The sequence below is a fragment of the Salvelinus namaycush genome, chromosome 3 (assembly GCF_016432855.1).
Source record: "Salvelinus namaycush isolate Seneca chromosome 3, SaNama_1.0, whole genome shotgun sequence".
NCBI classification, from domain to species: domain Eukaryota; kingdom Metazoa; phylum Chordata; class Actinopteri; order Salmoniformes; family Salmonidae; genus Salvelinus; species Salvelinus namaycush.
The window spans coordinates 73,420,296-73,443,096 of record NC_052309.1 but is presented as its reverse complement, the minus strand read 5'-3'; the positions used below and the strand labels follow the sequence as shown (position 1 = coordinate 73,443,096).

Sequence of the window (22,801 nt, the reverse complement as noted above, 5' to 3'; positions counted from 1 at the left end):
TGATAAAAGGAGGCACAAGTTGCTGCAAATGCATTTCCAAAACGGCTACTAAAATGGACCAGTGAGGACACTTCTGTTACTGCTAACATGTTTTATTCCATGCTAAAATGTTGAGGTAATATCCATCCTGTTATATGAATCTCAAACACAAGTAGATTTTACACTATGTATTTCTAGGCATATGGTATAGAGAAGACATTTGACATGTCATTGTGACCAAAGATACATTTTTCAACACGTGACATTTAATTTAGCTTTTACATGTGACATGCGATAAATACAACTGAGAACATTTGCTTCAATTTGCACATTTCTTACTGCAACAATGGTGTAAACTGATATCTCCTCTTTAGAAATGCACAAATGCTTAGTGAGAGGGGTGGCCTATCAATTGGTAATACAAGAATATGCCTTTTTTTTTACCTGGAATTAAAAACAATACTTCAACGTAGCCAGCCTTCATCTTGAAATGCTGAACCTCTATCCTTTTAGGAATTCCTTCTTTCTATTTTTGTCATAGAAATAAACATATCAAATGAAATGAAGGACAAGGCTGTGCGTGATTGACAGGACATGCAGAACTTACTGTAAATACTGAGGAAGACAGTCGACTTTATACAAAAGCGTTAGAAAAAGGAGTAAATGAAATGAGACCTGAAACACATTTGGGAATGAGTGGTGTAAACTGATATCCCCTCTTTAGAAATGCACAAAGGCTTAGCAAGAGGGGTTGACTATCAAATGGTAATACAAAAATAGAATCAGGTAGGCTCTTTTAATTTGAGAAGTAAAATAAAGAAAAACAATACAACGCAGCCAGCCTTCATCTTGAAATGCTAAACTTCTATCCCTCTAGGCATTCCTTCTCTCCTTTCTATTTCTTTGTTATAGAAATCAAACTAACAAATCGAATGGAGGACAAGGGTGTGCATGACATACAGAACATGCAGAACTTACTGTTAATAGTGAGGAAGACAGACGACTTAATACAAAAGCGTTAGAAAAAAGAGCAACCGAAATGAGCCTCCTGGAATAAGAGACGTTGGAGAAGTAGTAATGTTATAAATATGACATTCAGGAGTCAACTGCTCTCTCCCTCATCCATCTTTCCTCATCCTCTTACTAATCTTCTTTCCAGAACCAAACACAATGTGAAAATTACCACCCAATTCTCTAAGGTACAATACCTCACCAAAACCCTAGTAATTGGTATCAATTTATTCTCATAGGCTTTGTAAACATCTTTAATGACAGATTATATTGTGGTTGTTTATCTAAACATGTTCCTAAGTGGTAAATTCAACATATGGGTTGCATTTCATGTATAACCTCACATGTTCTCTAATCCTCTCTCAGAACTCTGTCCTTCAGACCTTAAAAAACCCTTCAGCTGCCAAGGCCTCTTTGAAAGTTACGGTCAAAGAGTTGATAGTCACATCGGTCACAATCACTTTGCCAGGATTCACTTCTGCGCCACTACTGTCTGGACACTGTGTCACAACCTCTTCACCTTGCTGTTTTGTGTCATTCTCCACCACTTCCTCTGCAACCTCAACATCGGTACAGACCACAGAACCATCAGACACGGTTTTATCTCCAACATCCACCACTGAAGTGCTATCCCTGTCAATCAGAATATGTGTCCCCATCTCCTCTACCCTGTCAATAAAATAATATGTCCCCAACCCCTCAATAACATTAGCTGTGCCTAACCTTTCTACCTTGTCAATCAAGGTATCTGTCCCCAATTCCACTTCTGTGGCACTGTCCACTAACCTATTGCTAATGTTGTCTTTTGGTCCCTCTGCAGAAACACAGCTCTCTGATTGGTCAGTCCTATCTATTTGTTCCCGTCCAGTTTCAGAGGTCCTACCCTCTGACCTGTACCCTGCCCCTGTCACCCTCAACAAGGCCCCACCCCCCAATGTCTCATCTCCAGAGCCCAGTGCGGAACCACAACTCTCCACTCTGTCAGTCGACGACTCCACTTCCTGCTCCATCATGGGAGAGCTGCACTCTGACTGGCTATGCCCTTAAGAGAGAAAGAGACAGGAAATGAGATCAATATACCACAAATAGGACCAATCCTGACCTTCAAACCGAGATACAAAAATAGATGATCAAATATTTCATTAAATGTTTGATAGAAAACAAACTGAATAGACTGTTTTCACGTGTGTCTGTTGTTAACTCTGATTCCGGTCTCTCCTCTGCGCCTTGCCATTCATGCTCCATGGGGTCCTGTATGCGGGTCAGTGGTTGGAGGGAATTGTTGTCAGACACAGGTTTGGGCACCCTCCGCTTGTTCTTGCGTCTTGCCAGGCGGCGGTAGACGCTCCCTCCCTCCCCCGCCCTGAATGGCAGACTGCCCTGGTCCAGCTCGGAGCCCATGGAGCGGGTAAGGGAGAGGCGCATACGAGGGGTATCTGGGACTTTGTGTGCACTACGGAGGTCCATGGCATAGATATTCTGTAGGAGAAGAGAAGACTAAAGCCGATGTCACACGTTGCAATCTGGACGCAATTTCTGTTGATTGCAACAAAGTGGCATCTATGATGCTCAGTGTCACCCCAAAAATTGCCAGCAACTTGGTTGCAACGCAAGAGATAGGGTTAATTTCTATGTCACGCAACTGACTGTATGCAATGTCCAATCAGGGTGCAGAAAAAAGTTTACATGAGTGGTCATATCGTTCCGTTCGGAACTCCGACCCAGTACGCTAATGGCCAATCTTCAAAAAGGGATTTAGTCTTTGAGATACCGCTACCCGAGATATAACAAAGCACAACCATGTTTTTCCATATCTCTAAGGTCTCCCATACAGTGCCTTCGATAAGTATTCAGACCCCTTGACTTCTTCCACATTTTGTTACAGCCTTATTCTAAAATGGATTAAATAAAAAAATCCTCAGCAATCTACACACAATACCCAATAATGACAAAGCGAAAACAGGTGTTAGCAAATTTTTGCAAATACCATATTTACATAAGTATTCAGACCCTTTGCTATCAGACTCGATATTGAGCTCAGGTGCATTCTGTTTCCATTGATCATCCATGAAATGTTTCTATAACGTCATTGGAGTCCACCTGTGGTAAATTCAATTGATTGGACATGATTTGGAAAGGCACACACCTGTCTATAAAGGTCCCACAGTTGACAGTGCATGTCAGAGCAAAAACCAAGCCATGAGGTCGAAGGAATTGTCCGTAGAGCTCCGAGACAGGGTTGTGTCGAGGAACAGATCTGGGGAAGGGTACCAAAATTGAAGGTCCCCAAGAACACAGTGGCATCCATCATTCTTAAATGGAAGAAGTTTAGAACCATCAAGACTCTTTCTAGAGCTGGCCGCCCAGCCAAACTGAGCAATCGGGGGAGAAGGTCCTTGGTCAGAGAGGTGACCAAGAACCAGATGGTTACTCTGACAGAGCTCTAGAGTTCCTCTGTGGAGATGGGAGAACCTTTCCGAAGGACAACCATCCTCAGTAAAAGGCACATGACAGCTCACTTGAAGTTTGCCAAAAGGCACCTAAAGACTCTCAGACCATGGGAAACAAGATTCTCTGTTCTGATGAAACCAAGATTGAACTCTTTGGCCTGAATGCCAAGCGTCACGTCTGGAGGAAACCTGGCACCATCCCTACGGTGAAGCATGGTGGCAGCATCATGCTGTGGCAACGTTTTTCAGCGGCAGGGACTGGGAGACTAGTCAGGATCAAGGGAAAGATGAATGGAGCATAGACATATCCTTGATGAAAACAGAGCGCTCAGGACCTCAGTCTTGGGCGAAGGTTCATCTTCCAGAACAACGACCTTAAGCACACAGCCAAGACAACCCAGGATTGGCTTCGGGACAAGTCTCAATGTCTCAGCCAGAGCCCGGACTTGAACCCGATCGAACATCTCTGGAGATACCTGAAAATAGCTGTGTAGCAACGCTCCCCATCCAACCTGACAGAGCTTGAGAGAATCTGCAGAGAAGAATGGGAGAAACTCCCCCCCAAAAAATGTATTTCACCTTTATTTAACTAGGTAGGCCAGTGAGAACAAGTTCTCATTTACAACTGCGACCTGGCTAAGATAAAGCAAAGCAGTGCGACACAAACAACACAGAGTTATACATGGAATTAACAAATGTACAGTCAATAACACAATAGAAGTCTATATACAATAAATAGGCCATAATGGCGAAATAATTACAATTTAGCAATTAAACACTGGAGTGATAGATGTGCAGAAGATGAATGTGCAAGTAGAGATACTGGGGTGCAAAGGAGCAGAAAATAAATAACAATATGGGGATGAGGTAGTTGGGTGCGCTATTTACAGATGGGCTATGTACAGGTGCAATGATCTGTAAGCTGCTCTGACAGCTGATGCTTAAAGTTAGTGAGGAGGATATGAGTCTCCAGCTTCAGTGATTTTTGCAATTCGTTCCAGTCGTTGGCAGCAGAGAACTGGAAGGAAAGGCGGCAAAAGGAGGAGTTGGCTTTGGGGCTGACCAGTGAAATATACCTGTTGGAGCGCGTGCTACCGGTGTGTGCTGCTATGGTGACCAGTGAGCTGAGATAAAGCGTGGCTTTACCTAGCAAAGACTTATAGATGAACTGGAGCCAATGGGTTTGGCGACGAATATGGGCCAGCCAACGAGAGCATACAGGTCGCAGTGGTGGGTAGTACATAGGGCTTTGGTGACAAAACGGATGGCACTGTGATAGACTGCATCCAATTTGCTGAGTAGAGTGTTGGAGGCTATTTTGCAAATGACATCGCCGAAGTCAAGGATCGGTAGGATAGTCAGTTTTACAAGGGTATGGTTGGCAGCATGAGTGAAGGATGCTTTGTTGCGAAATAGGAAGCCAATTCTAGATTTAATTTTGGATTGGAGATGCTTGATGTGAGTCTGGAAGGAGAGTTTACAGTCTAACCAGACACCTAGGTATTTGTAATTGTTCACATATTCTAAGTCAGAACCGTCCAGAGTAGTGATGCTAGACGGGCAGGCATGTGCAGGCAGCGATCGGTTGAAGAGCATGCATTTAGTTTTACTAGCATTTAAGAGCAGTTGGAGGCCACAGGAGAGTTGTATGGCATTGAAGCTTGTCTGGAGGTTTGTTAATACAGTGTCCAAAGAAGGGCCAGAAGTATACAGAATGGTGTTGTCTGTGTAGAGGTGGATCAGAGAATCACCAGCAGCAAGAGCGACATCATTGATGTATACAGAGAAAATAGTCGGCCCGAGAATTGAACCCTGTGGCACCCCCATAGAGACTGCCAGAGGTCCGGACAACAGGCCCTCCGATTTGACACACTGAACTCTGTCTGAGAAGTAGTTGGTGACTTAGAAATACAGGTGTGCCAAGCTTGTAGCGTCATACCCAAGAAGACTTGAGGCTGTAATTTCTGCCAAAGGTGCTTCAACAAAGTACTGAGTAAAGGGTCTGAATACTCTTTTTTTATTAGCAAAAATGTCTAAAAATCAATTTTTGCTTTGTCATTATGGGGTAATGTGTGTAGATTGATGAAGGGAAAACAACGATTTAATCAATTTTAGAATAAGGCTGTAACCTAACAAAATGTGCAAAAAGTCAAGGGGTCTGAATACATTTTGAAGACACTGTATATGAAATGGATGGTTAAAAATATTTTACTGCAAAAGTTGTTACATTTATAGATATTGGGACACACCCCCTAAACTCAAACAGTACAGAATAATGCCTGGCTGGAGGGGTGGTGGGCCACATAAACTAATTTAATCCAATATTGCAAGCTCTGATATTGCTAACATTTGGAATATGAGCAGTCAATTGTCTGCCCTACACCCCCCCCCCCAAAAAAAAAATTAGGACATCTTAAAGCATTTAGGAAATATCACAGATACAATAGGCGGAAATATCAACTATGAATGAGGAATGAAACCTCACAACTTTCCAAGTCAAATTTGCTCTCATTCAGTGCTGTATGGTTATGCCTGACAAAAAGGCATACAGTTACACTTTAATTGATGTTGTGGCTATTGTAAATCGTCTCTAAGGCAAGTGGGCTCAGACACAGAAAACTGTCATGTGCAGACCCTACTCTTGCAATTACGTTAGGGGGGCCCCCTAGATTTGACTCCAAATCCAATTTCAAACAACGATTCAACCACAAAGACCATTGAGGTTTTCCAATGCCTCACAAAGAAGGGCACCTATTGGTAGATGGGTAAAAATTGTGGATGGTGTATCAACACACCCAGTCACTACAAAGATAGAGTAGTCCTTCCTAACTCTGTTGCCGGAGAGGAAGGAAACCGCTCAGGGATTTCACCACGAGGCCAATGGTGAATGTAAAACAGTTTGAGTTTTACTTAATCTTGAAATCGATTTCTTACTATGCTATAAGTAGTAAGACAGCACCACTGAATCATGTTCAACTATGAAACCACCGAAGTCCTGTCTTTGCCACGGCAGGCAGTGATTGGCCCCTCCCACAAGGGTATAATATGCACTGCCCTGCCGGAGAGTGTCACTCTTGCTTTATTCAGCCACTGCTGTTTATCAAAGCCACCATTCTATTCATCTGTAAATTCATCTAGAATAATTCTATTCATCTAAATTCTTTCAGACGGCCTACAACTTCGACCAAACGGCGAAGAACATACAGTACCAGTCAAAAGTTTGGACACACCTACTCATTCAAGGATTTTTCTTTATTTTTACTATTTTCTACATTGTAGAATAATAGTGAAGACATCAAAACTATGAAATAACACATATGGAATTGTATAGTACACAAAAATGTGTTAAACAAATTAAAATATATTTTATATTTGAGATTCTTCAAAGTATCCACCCTTTGCCTTGATAACAGTTTTGCACACTCTTGGCATTCTCTCAACCAGCTTCATGGGGTAGTCACCTGGAATGCATTTCAATTAACTTCAAGGTGTGCTTTGTTAAAAGTTAATTTATGGAATTTCTTTCCAATCAGTTGTGTTGTGACAAGGTAGGGGTGGTATATATATGATAGCCCTATTTGCTAAAAGACCAAGTCCATTTTATGTAAAGAACAGCTAAAATAAGCAAGCAGAAATGACAGTCCATCATTACTTTAAGACATGAAGGTCAGTCACTGCGGAAAATTTCAAGAACTTTGAAAGTTTCTTCAAGTGCAATTGCAAAAACCATCAAGCGCTATGATGAAACTGGCTCTCATGAGGACCGCCACAGGAATGGAAGACTGAGAGTTACCCCTGCTGTAGAGGATACGTTCATTAGAGTTAACTGCACCTCAGATTGCAGCCCAAATAAATGTTTTAAGTAACAGACACATCTCAACATCAACTGTTCAGAAGAGACTGCGTGAATCAGGCCTTCATCGGTGAATTGCTGCAAAGAAACCACTACTAAAGGATACCAATAATAAGAAGAGACTTGCTTTGGTCAAGAAACACGAGCAATGGACATTAGACCAGTGGAAATCTGTCCTTTGGCCTGATGAGTACAAATTTGAGATTTTTTGTTCCAACCGCCGTGAGACGCAGAGTAGGTGAACGGATGATCTCCACATGTGTGGTGCCCACCGTGAAGCATGGAGGAGGTGGTGTGATGGTGCTTTGCTGGTGACACTGTCTGTGAGTTATTTAGAATTCAAGGCACACTTAACTAGCATGGCTACAACAGCATTCTGCAGCGATACGCCATCCCATCTGGTTTGCACTTAGTGGAACTATGATTTGTTTTTCAACAGGACAATGACCCAACACACCTCCAGGCTGTGTACGGGCTATTTGACCAAGGAGTGATGGAGGGCTGCATCAGATGACCTGGCCTCCACAATCAACCGACCTCAACCCAATTGAGATGGTTTGGGATGAGTTGGACTGCAGAGTGACGGAAAAGCAGCCAACAAGTGCTCAGCATATGTGGGAAATCCTTCAAGACTGTTGGAAAAGCATTCCAGGTGAAGCTGGTGGAGAGAATGCCAAGAGTGTGCAAAGCTGTCATCAAGGCAAAGGATGGCTACTTTAAAGAATCAAAAATATATTTTGATTTGTTTAACACTTTTTTGGTTGCTACATGATTCCATATGTGTTATGTCATAGTTTTGATGTCTTCACTATTATTCTACCATGTAGAAAATAGTCAAAATAAAGAAAAACCCTTGAATGAGTAGGTATGTCCAAACTTTTGACTGGTACTGTATATACATTTTTTTCTTTAGATTCATTCAACATCGGTCCGTTTAGTAGCCTGAGTCAGCTAGCTTGCTAGCCACTCTTTGCTAGTGGTCCTTCTAGCTAGCTAGCTAATGCGTCACACTTGCAGGAGACCAAAGATTCTGAGGTCATTATTAAATAATCGCCTTCCCAATCACACTCAAAGAGTGTTCGTAAGCTTTGAGTGAAGGTACCAGACGGATTCCATCAGGTTTTTCTGTTTTTTAATGATTTCTCTCCTCAGGCCAAGATGTCGTTCCCTGCCGGAATAAAATAGTGCTTCAAGTGCAAGGCACACGTCGGGGAGGGACGTCACAGAGACTGCGCCCGATGGCTTGGACCAGAGCACGGAGGTGGCTCTTACGGACCCCTTCTTCTGTATCCACTGCTCCGGGGTTCCTCTGCCTTCCCTCCATCGAGTGCAGCTGGTCTCTATCTCTCCACCACCCAGGAGCCTACAGACGAGGGGGTGAGGTGCAGCTCTCCAATACTCGACAGAGTCCCCACACCTCTGCCCTTCCCCAACCTGCTGCTTATTTCGAGGATGCAGCACACCGGGAGCTGAGAGACTTCCATGCCAGCCAGTGGGACGCCTATGGAGATCCTGGCTCAGATGAAAGGGCTCAGAGTGAGGGTGACATAGAGGAAGAGGACAATGAGGAGACACCGGCTGCCCCTCCGATCTCTGACAAGGACCCTTACAACAAGGAGTTCATGCCTGGGCAGGGCTGTGACTAAGCTAGGCCTGTCTTGGCCAGATTCACAACCAGCCCCTGAAACCCACAGTCAGTCACCCAGTCTCTGTCCAGATAGCCAGCCCCGCCATAGACCCCTCCCATGTTCTCAGATGTCAGGAATGAGGTGAGGCGATCCTGGGAGAAGCCACAACAGACACGCTCTCACATCCAGAGCTTCAATTTATGGTCCAGGATCGACACAGAACCCAAGCTGGGGTATCTGTCCATGCCCCTGCTCAAAGAAACCATAGCCTCACACCTCTCAGTAGCCTCTGCGGCAGTGAAGCCGCAGCTATCATCCAGAGTATGACGTATTACCGCTTCCCTAGCGGAGAAGTCTTACAAGGCAGCCGGCCAAGTCAGCAGCCATGTTGAACACCACGGCCATCCTCCAGGCCTACCAGGCCCAGCTCCTCCGGGACAGCGAACGACAGGCTACTCCAGAGATGTACGTTGAGCTCAGGAAGGCGACAGACTTCACTCTACACATGACGAGGTGTGCTGCCCAGGACACGGGCAGAATCATGGGATTCTCGGTCGTGATACACCGTCACTTGTGGCTCAACCTCACCCAAATGTCAGAAAGGGAGAAGAACGTGCTGCAGAATTCTCCTGTCACAGTATCTGGGCTCTTCAGGCCTATCGTGGAGACCATCACACACAAGTTTAAGCAGCAACAGAAGGGCTCTGCAGCCTTCAAGGCTATCATGCCACTCAGGCCCCGGGCTCCTTTCCCTGCCCCATCCCAACAAGCCTTGACCAAGACAGGGGAGGCTCGCCATTGCTCTGCGAGTGCTTCCCAGGCCCAGGACAGACCCACTCAGACGCCTGAGGTGTCCCACATTGGTGCGAGAGGCTGGAACCGCAATCCTTTCCGCCCTCAGCAACAGCACGCTGCCCAGGCGTACAGAGTGAAGAAACCGCTAAGGGCCTGAGAGCCTTCCTGTGAGGGACTTTGTGTTGTATCCTACAGTCAGAGAATCCTGCTCCACGCCTGGTAGCAACACGAAAGAGAAGACTAGCTACACATTGCCCACTGCCAGCAAAAGCCGCCCGGTATATGTGCACACAAGACACACACTTCCACACATCCCTCCAGCGCACACTAAGTGTACACACTCCTGTGTCTCCCACCCATTCTCCTGTCCACTTGTTCTTATGAGCGTCATGGCCTTAGACAAAGATTCCATGAGCACAAGGCAAAACATAGGGCTGGGACAGTTAGGTTTCACCGAGACACACAGTTTAATTCCAGTCATGCAGCAGCCTCTGCCTGTGACTTGGCTAAACAGTCAAAAATATAAATCGTCAAACTGCACAGCAGCCTCTGCCTGTAGCCCAGTTAGCTATTCCAAATCAAATGACAGCCCTGCCCTCTCTAATAGAAAGAGCAGACCTGTCCAGCAGACTGAGTGTATGGAAACACGCATGCGCAGCTCCCCCTTGGGTACTGAATACAATTTGGAAGGTTTACGCGTTGCAGTTCGCTGGTGTCACGCCCACGACAGTTTCAGCACAAGCGGTCCCTATTCTAGAACAGAAAATAACCTTCCTTGTAGGAAAAGGAGCTATTCGCCCAGTGATGGAAGCAGACAAAAATACGGATCATTATCAGAGATATTTTCAAGTGCCAAGAAAGACAGTGGCATGAGACTGATCTTAGATTTGAGGGTGTTGAACAAATCATTACAAAAACTACCTTTTCGCATGTTAACACACCACCGTCTATTCAAAGTAGTCAGACAGACAGGATATGGATATTGTGCTATCTAGACGACTGTCTTATAATAGCGAAGTCGAGAGAATTGGTGGTGACACACACCAGGATAGTGATAAATCATATCCACAATCTGGTTTTCCTGATAAACTGTGAAAAGAGTTGTCTCACTCTTCACCAACAGACAAGCTTCTTAGGCTTGGAACTGAACTCTATGCGCTCACGTCTAACAGTCACCAGACAGAAGTGCATTCTGACTGCAGCATGCCCACTCCACTGGAGCCGTACTTTCAGGGCTCGCCGGGTTATGGTTTTACAGGGGCTGATGGTTGTAGCATCAGCAGTCTTACCACTTGGTCTATTACGCATAAGACCTATCCAACAATGGTTTATAAGCCAACGCATTCATCCGAACAGAGACCGTTATCGAATGATAACCATTACGTGGCAATGTCACCACAGTCTATCCTTCTGGCAAAGCCCAAGGATACTCTCAGCTGGGGTCCAGCTGGGTCCAGTAGTCTTGCAGGTTGTCATAAAGACCGACACCTTCCTGAAGGGATGGGGGGCAGTTTACGACGGACGCATAACGAACGGTCAGTGGGAAGAACACAAATCTTCATATAAATGTTTTGGAGCTGGAAGCGATACAGCTGGCTCTATTACATTTTGCCCCCAGGATAGAGGCAAAATTCGTTTTTCAGAATGAATCGCGTTCTGATTCATTCCAACAACTCAACCTCGATCGCATACATCAATCGCCAGGGCGGAGTCCGCTCACTGGCCATGCACCAAGTGGCATCACGGATACATCTGTGGGCACACACACACCTGCGCTCACTGTCAGCAGCGCACATTCCAGCCAGTTGAATCTAGGTGCAGACCTATTGTCAAGGGGATAGCCTCAGTCTGCGGAGTGGCGTGTTCAGCCACAGGTGATAGAGGTGATTTGATGCCAGTTTGGACAAGCCTTACCAAGAAAACATTGAATGTTCCTCATTGGCCTAGTTACAGTTTTGGCTTAAATCGGCTTGAAAATGTATAGCAAGACTTGAAAATGGCTGTCTAGCCAAATTCAACAACCAACTTGACAGAGCTTGAAGAATAAACAAATAAATAATGTGCTAATCCAGGTGTGCAAAGCTCTTAAAGACTCACAGCTGTAATCACTGCCAAAAGAGATTCTAACATGTATTTACCTTGTAAATGAGATATTTCTGTACTTTATTTTCAATATATTTGCAACAATTTCTAAAAACATGTTTTCACATTGTCATTATTGGGTAGTGAGAAAAAAAAATGTTTTAATCCATTTTGAATTCAGGCTGTAACACAACAAAATGTTGAATAAGTCAAGGGGTATGAATACTTTCTGAAGCCACTGTATAAAAAGGCAGCAGACTGCTTGGGATGGCAACACCACAAGCCTATGAGTGTCAATGAGGCAACTGGGAGGCTCCAATGAAAGGAAAGAGAATTATCCAACCCTGGACTCTGGCACCCTCTCCCTAGTTCTACAACTTGCCCTCACTGTACTATAACTTGCACCTCCAGGATTGGGCTCTTAAGTCACATCCTTATCATTTAGAAGTGAGCTTTGATTCATTGCTAGTACAATACGTCTGCCTGAATCGAACATGACCTTCCTCTGGCTCACTGCATTTGTGATGCACATTGGGATGTTCCAGTGCACTCTTATACTGTTCAGGTTGAGCTGGCACATTGCTTCTTCCAGACAATCATGTCCACCATCCTGGCTGTCTGCCCTGGAGTTGCCGTATATGTTGACTTTTTGACATTATGGTGTATGGGGAGGATGCAACCACACGTCACAAGCGCATAAGGCAGGTGTTCACTACAACGAACCAACACAACCTGACACTCATTGACAAGAAATGCCATCAACTTAGTGGGCAAGTCATAGGAATTGCACTGATAGGCCCACTCCACCATCAGTCCTCTCCTCAGGCAGTTACTAGAGACAAAGACACCATGAAACTGGACTGCCACATGGCAGGAGGCCATTCAACAGCCAACACGCTGTCTGGAAATTGATGGCGTGCAATGCCCTCATACCTATTTAGCTACCAACCATGGCTGGCCAGCCCATGTGACACCTGAAATGGGCTGCATTGTAAAGAATGAGCTCTCATGCTGGGGTGACATGCATTGGTCTGGAAAACTGTGCAGTAATTCCAACATACCTATAAAGAAAATATGCCATTTATGGCAAACAAGAGGCACCTCAGGATGGTAAAAACTTGCTGTATGTGATTGTTTATGGTGGCTGGGGATTGACTGAGATAGTGGTCTTTGTGCACCATGCTTGATCAGCTCCACTTCCTCTGCAACCCACCAACTGTCCATCAATGACCATGGATCAAATGTATATGTGTCTGGAGCTGTGCTATGTCCAGTTAGCCAATGAGTCTCATTGGCATGCAAGCTGCATTTGCTGACTGCCTATACTGAACTGTAGAAATGGAAACTGATCCCCCCCACAGCCCAAATACCCCGCCAGTCATACAGGAAGGATATTGTGCAAGCTGGTCAGGCCCCAGAACTACAACCACCACTGGCTACTTTGTCTCCTCACCCTGTTAGGACACACTCATGTCCTGGTCACCTCAGAGACATTGAATCAACATTGCACATTTAGTTTTATTGGGGAAAAGAGGGCTGTAAATATACAGTGCATTCAGAAAGTATTCAGACCTCTTGACTTTTTCCACATTTTGTTACGTTACAGCGTTATTCTAAAATGTATTAAATAGTTCCCCCCCCCCCCCTCATCAATCTACACACAATATGCCATAATGACAAAGCAAAAACAGGTTTTTGGAAATATCACATTTGCATAAGTATTCAGACCCTTTACTCAGTACTTTGTTGAAGCAGCGTTGGCAGCGATTACAGCCTCGAGTCTTCTTGGGTATGACACTACAAGCTTGGCACACCTGTATTTGGGGAGTTTCTCCCATTCTTCTCTGCAGATCCTCTCAAGCTCTGTCAGGTTGGATGGGGAGAGTCGCTACACAGCTATTTTCAGGTCTCTCCAGAGATGTTAGATCGGGTTCAAGTCTGGACTCTGGCTGGGCCACTCAAGGACATTCAGAGACTTGTCCCAAAGCCACTCCTGCATTGTCTTGGAGGTGTGCTTAGGGTCGTTGTCCTGTTGGAAGGTGAACCTTCTCCCCCGTCTGAGGTCCTGAGCGCTCTGGAGCAGGTTTTCATCAAGGATCTCTCTGTACTTTGCTCCGTTCATCTTTCCCTCAATCCTGACTAGTCTCCCAGTCCCTGCCACTGAAAAACATCCCCACAGCATGATGCTGCCACATCCATGCTTCACCGTACGGATGGTGCCAGGTTTCCTCCAGACGTGACGCTTGGCATTCAGGCCAAAGAGTTACATTTTGGTTTCATCAGACCAGAGAATCTTGTTTCTCATGGTCTGAAAGTCCTTTAGGTGCCTTTTGGCAAACTCCAAGTGGGCTGTCGTGCCTTTTACTGAGGAGTGGCTTCCATCTGGCCAGTCTACCATAAAGGCCGGATTGATGGAGTGCTGCAGAGATGGTTGTCCTTCTGGAAGGTTCTCCCATCTCCACAGAGGAACTCTGGAGCTCTGTCAGAGTGACCATCGGCTTCTTGGTCACCTCCCTGACCAAGGCCCTTCTCCCCCATTTGCTCAGTTTGGCCGGGCAGCCAGCTCTAGGAAGAGTCTTGGTGGTTCCAAACTTCTTCCATTTAAGAATAATGGAAGCCACTGTGTTCTTGGGGACTTTCAATGCTGCATACATTTTTTTGTGTACCCTTCCCCAGAACTGTGCCTCGACACAATCCTGTCTCAGAGCTATTCGGACAATTCCTTCGACCTCATGGCTTGGTTTTTGCTCTGACATGCACTGTCAACTGTGGGACATTATATAGACAGGTGTGTGCATTTCCAAATCATATCCAATCAATTGAATTTACCACAAGTGGACTCCAATCAAGTTGTAGAAACCTCTCACGGATGATCAATGGAAACAGGATGCACCTGAGCAAAATGTCTAGTCTCATAGCAAAGGGTCTGAATACTTACGTAAATAAGGTATCTGTTTTTTATTTTTAATACATTTGAAAACATTTCTAAAAACCTGTTTTCGCTTTGTCATTATGGGGTATGTGTGTAGATTGATTAGGAAAAGTTTTTATTTAATCCATTTTAGAATAAGGCTGTAACGTAACAAAATGTTGAAAAAGTCAAGGGATCTGAATACTTTCCGAATGCACTGTATATCGATGTTGTTACAATTAGCAAACATTTGGATTATCAAATAATTTATGCAACCATGATGTGATGTATGACAAGATTGGACGTTGCATGCAATTTCAATTGCGTTTGAATTGCTTCATGTATCAGCAAAGTTGCTTGCGATGACACATACATTGCTTGGTGTGAAGCAGGCTTAAGATAATAGTATATTAAGTTAAGTTTTGTAATTTGTGTAATTGCTATGTTAATGTAAGGGACATAAAAATGGATTAAGAAAGTGGATGTTCTGGACAAGGAGAAAGGTAAGCGCTGTACCCGCAAGATGAGTCTCCGTGGTCTGAGTCCTTTCCTGCGGTATGCCAGGGCTCGGTCCTTCTCCTCCCTGATAAGACACAGAGAATATGAAATTGCAATGACTAAAGCAGAAGTAGTATGCAGTATTCATACTAACAGCACTCTCTCAGTACTACTCACTTCTCTTCATAAGCCAGCACCAGGCGTGGGTCCAGTATGTGGTCCTCTGGTTCCCAGGTGCTGTACCTGTAAAACAATCACGCTCTATAAGCACTGTTTATGCAGGATCATCATGGCATGATACCCTTGAATAAGGCAAGGAGGTACAATGACAGGAGTTGTTATAGAATCATATGTGAACTTTCAATGAATTTATGTATAGAGACTGCAAGCGGTTATACCTTACCTTTTAAAACCCTGGCAGATTGTAAATTGTCAATAGATATCATTACAAATACCCCAAATCAATCACCAGACACATTTAAATGTCAACCTCTATTGCGCAAGTGAGTTGTTCTGGAATTTGTTATGTTTTCCCCACTTGTCTTGACTCCTGAGGGGTATACTGTGAAGCGGGATAGAGGAGTTAGCGAGCTAACTTTGGTTAATTCTGAGTTCAACTCGGGATAACTGTTGACACGAAGGTGGCTCACCTTTTAGCCAGGTAAATTTATATGGCAACGAATACTTTAGCTCTAACCTGCTCTGGGGCAGGCTAACTTCACTTTATCCTAAATGAAGTGCTTGAGCTGAGAGTTGAGGACCAATCAAATCAGATTCCCTGCCTGTCGCAAAGAGCGAGTCATCATCCCCTTCATTATCCGAAACCATTTAAGACGACTGATTAAATATTTTATTGTGTTAATAATATTCAAATACCCTACAGTATCTCACTACACATTTGTGTGTAGTGAGAATTTGAAACGTCACACACAGTACAATTTTCGTATGACTTAATACAATCATTTTATCGATAGGTGTGGGGGGGGGGGGGAAAGGTGCTTGTGCACACAAAGACAGCATAAACAATTGTGTAATAAAAGACACCACTTCTAATAACCTATTTCATACCATAGCCTGCTGAATTTGCAGGATAAGTTCTTTCATTTCAGCAAAAACCTAAAATGTGGCACAGACTTGCTGATGGATTCCTGTTTCAGCATTTTATCAATTAAGATTTTGGCGTTCCACTAGCCACGTGCAAGCGCAGTTACAAACCTGGCTGGAGTTAGCGGCAGCTGAAGATACTAAACGCATGATTGTAACATGGAGGAAGCCTGAGCTGGAATGTGAAGCTTAGTGAAGCTAGCTAGCTTTGGAAAATCCTGAGTAGATCTAGCTAGCGTCGTAGTATACCCCTCTATTTCTATTGAAAGTGTTGGTAAACAAGGGTACCCTTCAGTTTTAGATGCGTGCGGAATCGGATTAACGCTGGATCTGGACGGACTCTTCACATTACGAAAATGCACCAAATGGCGTACGGTGGTTGCCAGTTCTCCTGTCAGTGTACTTCCTTGATTAAGGAAATCGGAATTAGGGGTGTTAAATATAAGATGCACTTTAACCAATGATATAAGGTTTTTACTAAGACATCAGAAGCAGAGGGAACATTACAGTGCCTTCAGAAAGTATTCACACCCCTTGACTTATTCCACATTTTGTTGTGTTACAGACATTTTTGCCAATTTATTCAAAATTAAAAACAGAAATATCTAATTTACATAAGTATTCAACAGCCTGAATCAATACATGTTAGAATTACCTTTGGCAGCGATTTCAGCTGTGATACTTTCTGGGTAAGTCCCTATGTCACACCCTGGCCTTAGTTATCTTTGTTTTCATTTATTATTTTAGTTAGGTCAGGGTGTGACATGGTGAATGTATGTGTTTTTGTAGTGTCTAGGGTGGTTGTAAGGTTAGGGGGTTTATTAGAGTAGTTGGGTTTATGTTTAGTATAGAAGTCTAGCTGTGTCTATGGTTGCCTGAAGGGTTCTCAATCAGAGACAGATGTCATTAATTGTCTCTGATTGGGAGCCATATTTAAGGCAGCCATAGGCACTAGGTTTTTGTGGGTAATTGTCTGTGTCTATGTTGCATGTTTGCACTTAGTCTTTTGTTAGCTTCACGGTCGTCTGTTTGTTGTTTTGTTTCATTTTTCTTCTTAAAATAAAGAGAAGATGTATTTTTCACGCGCTGCGCCTTGGTCCAATCTCTCTCCCTTTGACGATCGTGACAGAATTACCCACCAATCCAGGATCAAGCAGCGTGATAAGCGGCAACAGGAGCAGCGCAAGGAGGAATGGCAATGGGAGCGTAATCTGGACTACACAACGTGGGAGGAGATCGACAGGTGGGCGATCGACCCAGGGCGAGTGCCGGAGCCCGCATGGGATTCTCTGGCGCAGTGCGAGGAGGGATACCGGCGAATGGAGGCAGCACGACGACGCGGTAGGAAGCCTGTGAGTCAGCCCAAAAAATTTCTTGGGGGGGGGCTTAGAGGTAGTGGGCCGAGGGCAGGTAGGAGACCTGCGCCCACTTCACAGGCTAACCGTGGAGAGCGGGAGTACGGGCGAACACCGTGTTACGCAGTAGAGCGCACGGTGTCTCCTGTACGTGTTCATAGCCCGGTGCGGGTTATTCCACCTCCCCGCACTGGTAGGGCTAGATTGGGCATTGAGCCAGGTGCCATGATGCCGGCTCAACGCGTCTGGTCTCCAGTGCGTCTCCTCGGGCCGGCATACATGGCACCAGCCTTACGCATGGTGTCCCCGGTTCGCCTACATAGCCCGGTGCGGGTTATTCCACCTCACCGCACTGGTCGGGCGACGGGGAGCATTCAACCAGGTAAGGTTGGGCAGGCTCGGTGTTCAAGGGAACCAGTACGCCTGCACGGTCCAGTATTTCCGGCGCCACCTCCCCGCCCCAGTCCAGTTCCACCAGTGCCTACACCACGTAACAGGCTTCCAGTGTGTCTCCAGAGCCCTGTTCCTCCTCCACGCACTCGTCCTATGGTGCGTGTCTCCAGCCCGGTACCACCAATTCCGGCACCACGCACTAAGCCTCCTGTGCGTCTCCAGAGTCCTGTGCATCCTGTTGCTGCTCCCCGCACTAGCCCTGAGATGCGTGCCCCCAGCCCGGTACCACCAGTTCCGGCACCACGCACTAGGCCTAATGTGCGTCCCCAGGGTCCAGTATGCCCTGTTCCTTCTCCCCGCACTAGCCTGAAGGTGCGTGTCCTTAGCCCGGTGCCTCCAGTTCCGGCACCACGCACCAGGTCTACAGTGCGCCTCATCCGGCCAGAGCCATCCGTCTGCCCAGTGCCATCTGAGCCATCCGTCTCCCCAGCGCCATCTGAGCCATCCGTCTCCCCAGCGCCATCTGAGCCATCCGTCTCCCCAGCGCCATCTGAGCCATCCGTCTCCCCAGCGCCATCTGAGCCATCCGTCTCCCCAGCGCCGTCTGAGCCATCCGTCTGCCCCGAGCCATTAGAGCCGCCCGTCTGTCCCGAGCCGTCAGAGCCGTTAGTCAGTCAGGAGCCGCTAGAGCCATTCGTCAGTCAGGATCTGCCAGAGCCGCCAACCAGACAGGATCTGCCAGAGCCGCCAACCAGACAGGATCTGCCAGAGCCGCCAACCAGACAGGATCTGCCAGAGCCGCCAACCAGACAGGATCTGCCAGAGCCGCCAACCAGCCATGAGCAGCCAGATCCGTCAGCCAGCCATGAGCAGCCAGATCCGTCAGCCAGCCATGAGCAGCCAGATCCATCAGCCAGCCATGAGCAGCCAGATCTGTCAGCCAGCCATGAGCAGCCAGATCCGTCAGCCAGCCATGAGCAGCCAGATCCGTCAGCCAGCCATGAGCAGCCAGATCCGTCAGCCAGCCATGAGCAGCCAGATCCGTCAGCCAGCCATGAGCAGCCAGATCCGTCAGCCAGCCATGAGCCGTACAGCCAGGATCCGCCAGAGCCGTCCAGCCAGGATCCGCCAGAGCCGTCATCCAGCCAGGATCCGTTCCTCAGTCCGGAGCTGCCGTCCCTCAGTCCGGAGCTGCCCCTTATCCTGGTGCTGCCCCTTATCCTGGTGCTGTCCCTTATCCTGGTGCTGCCCCTTATCCTGGTGCTGCCCCTTATCCTGGTGCTGCCCCTTAGTCCGGTGCTGCCCCTTAGTCCGGTGCTGCCCCTTAGTCCGGTGCTGCCTCTTAATCCAGTGGGGTTAAGTTGGCGGGTGGTCAGTTGGAGGAGGCTACGAAAGCGGGTAGTGACTATGGTGGGGTGGGGACCACGACCAGTACCAGAGCCGCCACCGTGGACAGACGCCCACCCAGACCCTCCCCTAGACTTTATGCTGGTGCGCCCGGAGTTCGCACCTTAAGGGGGGGGTTATGTCACACCCTGGCCTTAGTTATCTTTGTTTTCATTTATTATTTTAGTTAGGTCAGGGTGTGACATGGTGAATGTATGTGTTTTTGTAGTGTCTAGGGTGGTTGTAAGGTTAGGGGGTTTATTAGAGTAGTTGGGTTTATGTTTAGTATAGAAGTCTAGCTGTGTCTATGGTTGCCTGAAGGGTTCTCAATCAGAGACAGATGTCATTAATTGTCTCTGATTGGGAGCCATATTTAAGGCAGCCATAGGCACTAGGTTTTTGTGGGTAATTGTCTGTGTCTATGTTGCATGTTTGCACTTAGTCTTTTGTTAGCTTCACGGTCGTCTGTTTGTTGTTTTGTTTCATTTTTCTTCTTAAAATAAAGAGAAGATGTATTTTTCACGCGCTGCGCCTTGGTCCAATCTCTCTCCCTTTGACGATCGTGACACCCTAAGAGCTTTCCACACCTGGATTGTGCAAAATTTGCCCATTATTGTTTTCAAAATTCTTCAAGTTCTGTTAAATTGGTTGTTGATCATTGCTAGACAACCATTTTCAGATCTTGCTATAGATTTAAGTCAAAACTGTAACTCGACCACTCACCGTCTTCTTGGTAAGCAACTCCAGTGTAGATTTGGCCTTGTGTTTTAGGTTATTGTCTTGCTGAAAGGTGAATTCATCTCCCAGTGTCTGGTGGAAAGCAGACTGAACCAGGTTTTCCTCTAGGACTTTGCATGTGCTTAGCTCCATTCTGTTTTTTTAAATCCTGAAAAACTCCCCAGTCCTTAATGATTACAAGCATACACATAACATGATGCAGCCACCACTATGCTTGAAAATATGGAGAGTTGTACTCATTAATGTGTTGTATTGGATTTTCCTCAAACATAACACTTTGTATTCCGGATAAAAAGTGAATTGCTTTGCCACATTTTTTGCAGTATTACTTTAGCGCCTTGTTGTAAACAGGATGTATGTTTTGGAATATTTTTATTCTGTACAGGCTTCCTTCTTTTCACTCTGTCAATTAGGTTAGTATTGTGGAGTAACTACAATGTTGTGGATCCATCCTTAGTTTTCTCCTATCATAGCCATTATGTTTTAAAGTCACCATTGGCATTATAGTGAAATCCCTTTGCAGTTTCCTTCCTCTCCAACAACTGAGTTAGGAAGGACACCTACATTTTTTTACCCATCTACCAATAAGTGCCCTTCTTGGCGAGGCATTGGAAAACTTCCCTGGTCTTTGTGGTTTAATCTGTGTTTGACATTCACTGCTCAACTGAGGGACCTTACAGATAACTGTATGTGTACAGTACAAAGATGAGGTAGTAATAAAAAAAATTATGTTCAACACTATTATTGCACACAGAGTGAGTCCAAGCAACTCATTATGTGACTTGTTAAGCAAATGTTTACTTATTTAGGCTTGCCATAACAAAAGGGTTGAATACTTATTGGCACAAGACATTTCTGCTTTTCATTTTTAATTAATTTGTAAACTTTTCTAAAAAATATAATTCTACTTTGACATTATGGGGTATTGTGACCAAAAAAATCTACATTTAATCTATTTTAAATTCAGGCTGTAACACAACAAAATATGGAAAACGTCAATGGGTGTAAATCATTTTTGAAGGCACTATATGTACCCAGGTCAGTGGGAGGATAAAACATCAGTCATACATACATGACTCATACACATTTGTAATGCATTCACAAATTAATAAGAAGAGTACTTACTTTGGTGGCCATCCCTGCCACTTCAGTAAGTATTCAACATTACCCTAAGAAGCAAAAGAGAAAGGCACATTTAGCAAGAGAGCAAATAACACAATTAGTACTCTTTGTACGGTAGTTTATGGAGCATAAAAAGATGACTGTCGCTTTAAAGGGTCGGTGTCGAGATCATTGGGGTAATTTTTAATTTTGAAAAGGAGATTGTACCAGATGACGTTAATGTAAAGGCCTCGAACTCTACTATTGTGATGACGTGATCACACATGGATGGGTTTTATGTAAAATAGTTTTTTTGAACGTCAAAAAGCGACGGAAATAGGTAGGACTTTACATGTAAACAACTCGTATTGCGCAACGTGCTGCACAGCGAAGGTTTCCGCTTTGGACCACCCACTGCGAAAATATAATTGTACGGAGTGCGTGTATAGAATACTCAATACATAGAATGAAACATTACTGTATTATAATCTTCAATTTTCAAACCAACTTTACCAAATTAAAGCATAAGTAAATGCATAGTAAGATTCATACCATACAAAACAAAAACATAGGCTCATTGTGATTATCATACTACAACAACATAATAGGACTATATTGAATGGATCATGCGAGGTGTAACATTACGCAGCAGTTTTTTCTCTCACGCAGATACCCCAATCCATCATCCCGTCCTCTGTTCTCCTCCTGTTGGCGTAATGTACAAATAAACTGCGTAGCTCACACACATTGGCCGCGCGGACAATCCCACCAGTGATACCCCACGATGGAGACCCGATTTTGGTAAACACACCCCTTCTACATTTTACTACTTGAGGTAGTAGTCTATATTCAGAACATACAACATACACAAACCAAGGAAAACGAAAAGATTCCACAATCTCTTTATTCAAAATAATGAAGCCTATAGGCAACATTCTGTGCAGAAAAAAATCTATTTTCAACTTTTTGCGTGTTAGAATTAGCAGCTTTCACGCAGAATGACAATATTAATATCTTGCGTAAACTACGGAAAGTGCGTAGCAATACTTTTGTGTAATGGCTGATATAGACTCTGTAAGAGTACAGGTAGAACATTGGCTGTTAAAACCATAAGACACCAATGATAGGTAGACTACATTTCTATTCGGAAGCACGGCTACATTACTTACCTTTCTGACTCTCTTCTTGGTTATTGATTCAACTGCAAACACTTGTTCGCCTATAGATGACAGTTCCATCGCTCCTAGGCTGCTGGTCGCACGCTCAAAACAGTGAACGCGAAATGTTTCTCGTTCTTTCCAAGACAAATCCCCCCTAAATCCCCAAAACTCACTGCAGCGGCCAAAACAAGATTTTTGCCTACTCTACAACCATTTTCTATTCTCGGAGTTTTTATCACTTACTCACATGCAAGTATTAGATAGTTGAGCGGTATTTTAGGTTCTCTTTCTGAGTTTTAAAAATCTGCGACACATCACTGCCTGGCGCGTGCTTCAGTCAAGCGCGCTCCCTCTGAC

At 45.0% G+C, this 22,801-nt stretch overlaps 1 protein-coding gene across 2 annotated transcripts; it reads right to left on the bottom strand.

Moving 5' to 3' along the window:
• Positions 1-76: 76 nt before the first annotated feature.
• Positions 77-22,801, bottom strand: LOC120037617 (chromodomain Y-like protein). 2 transcript variants are annotated; one of them, XM_038983616.1, is made up of 6 exons: positions 22,454-22,801; positions 21,309-21,352; positions 15,385-15,450; positions 15,226-15,292; positions 2,175-2,487; positions 77-2,032 (listed from the first exon to the last, which is right to left on the bottom strand). In XM_038983616.1, exons 1-6 carry the CDS (start codon positions 22,520-22,522, stop codon positions 1,368-1,370), a joined length of 1,224 nt encoding a protein of 407 aa, XP_038839544.1. In that variant the 5' UTR covers positions 22,523-22,801; the 3' UTR covers positions 77-1,367. The 2 variants fall into 2 exon arrangements, with proteins under 2 accessions (XP_038839544.1, XP_038839551.1); XM_038983623.1 differs by having other exon boundaries at positions 2,175-2,469; positions 22,454-22,800.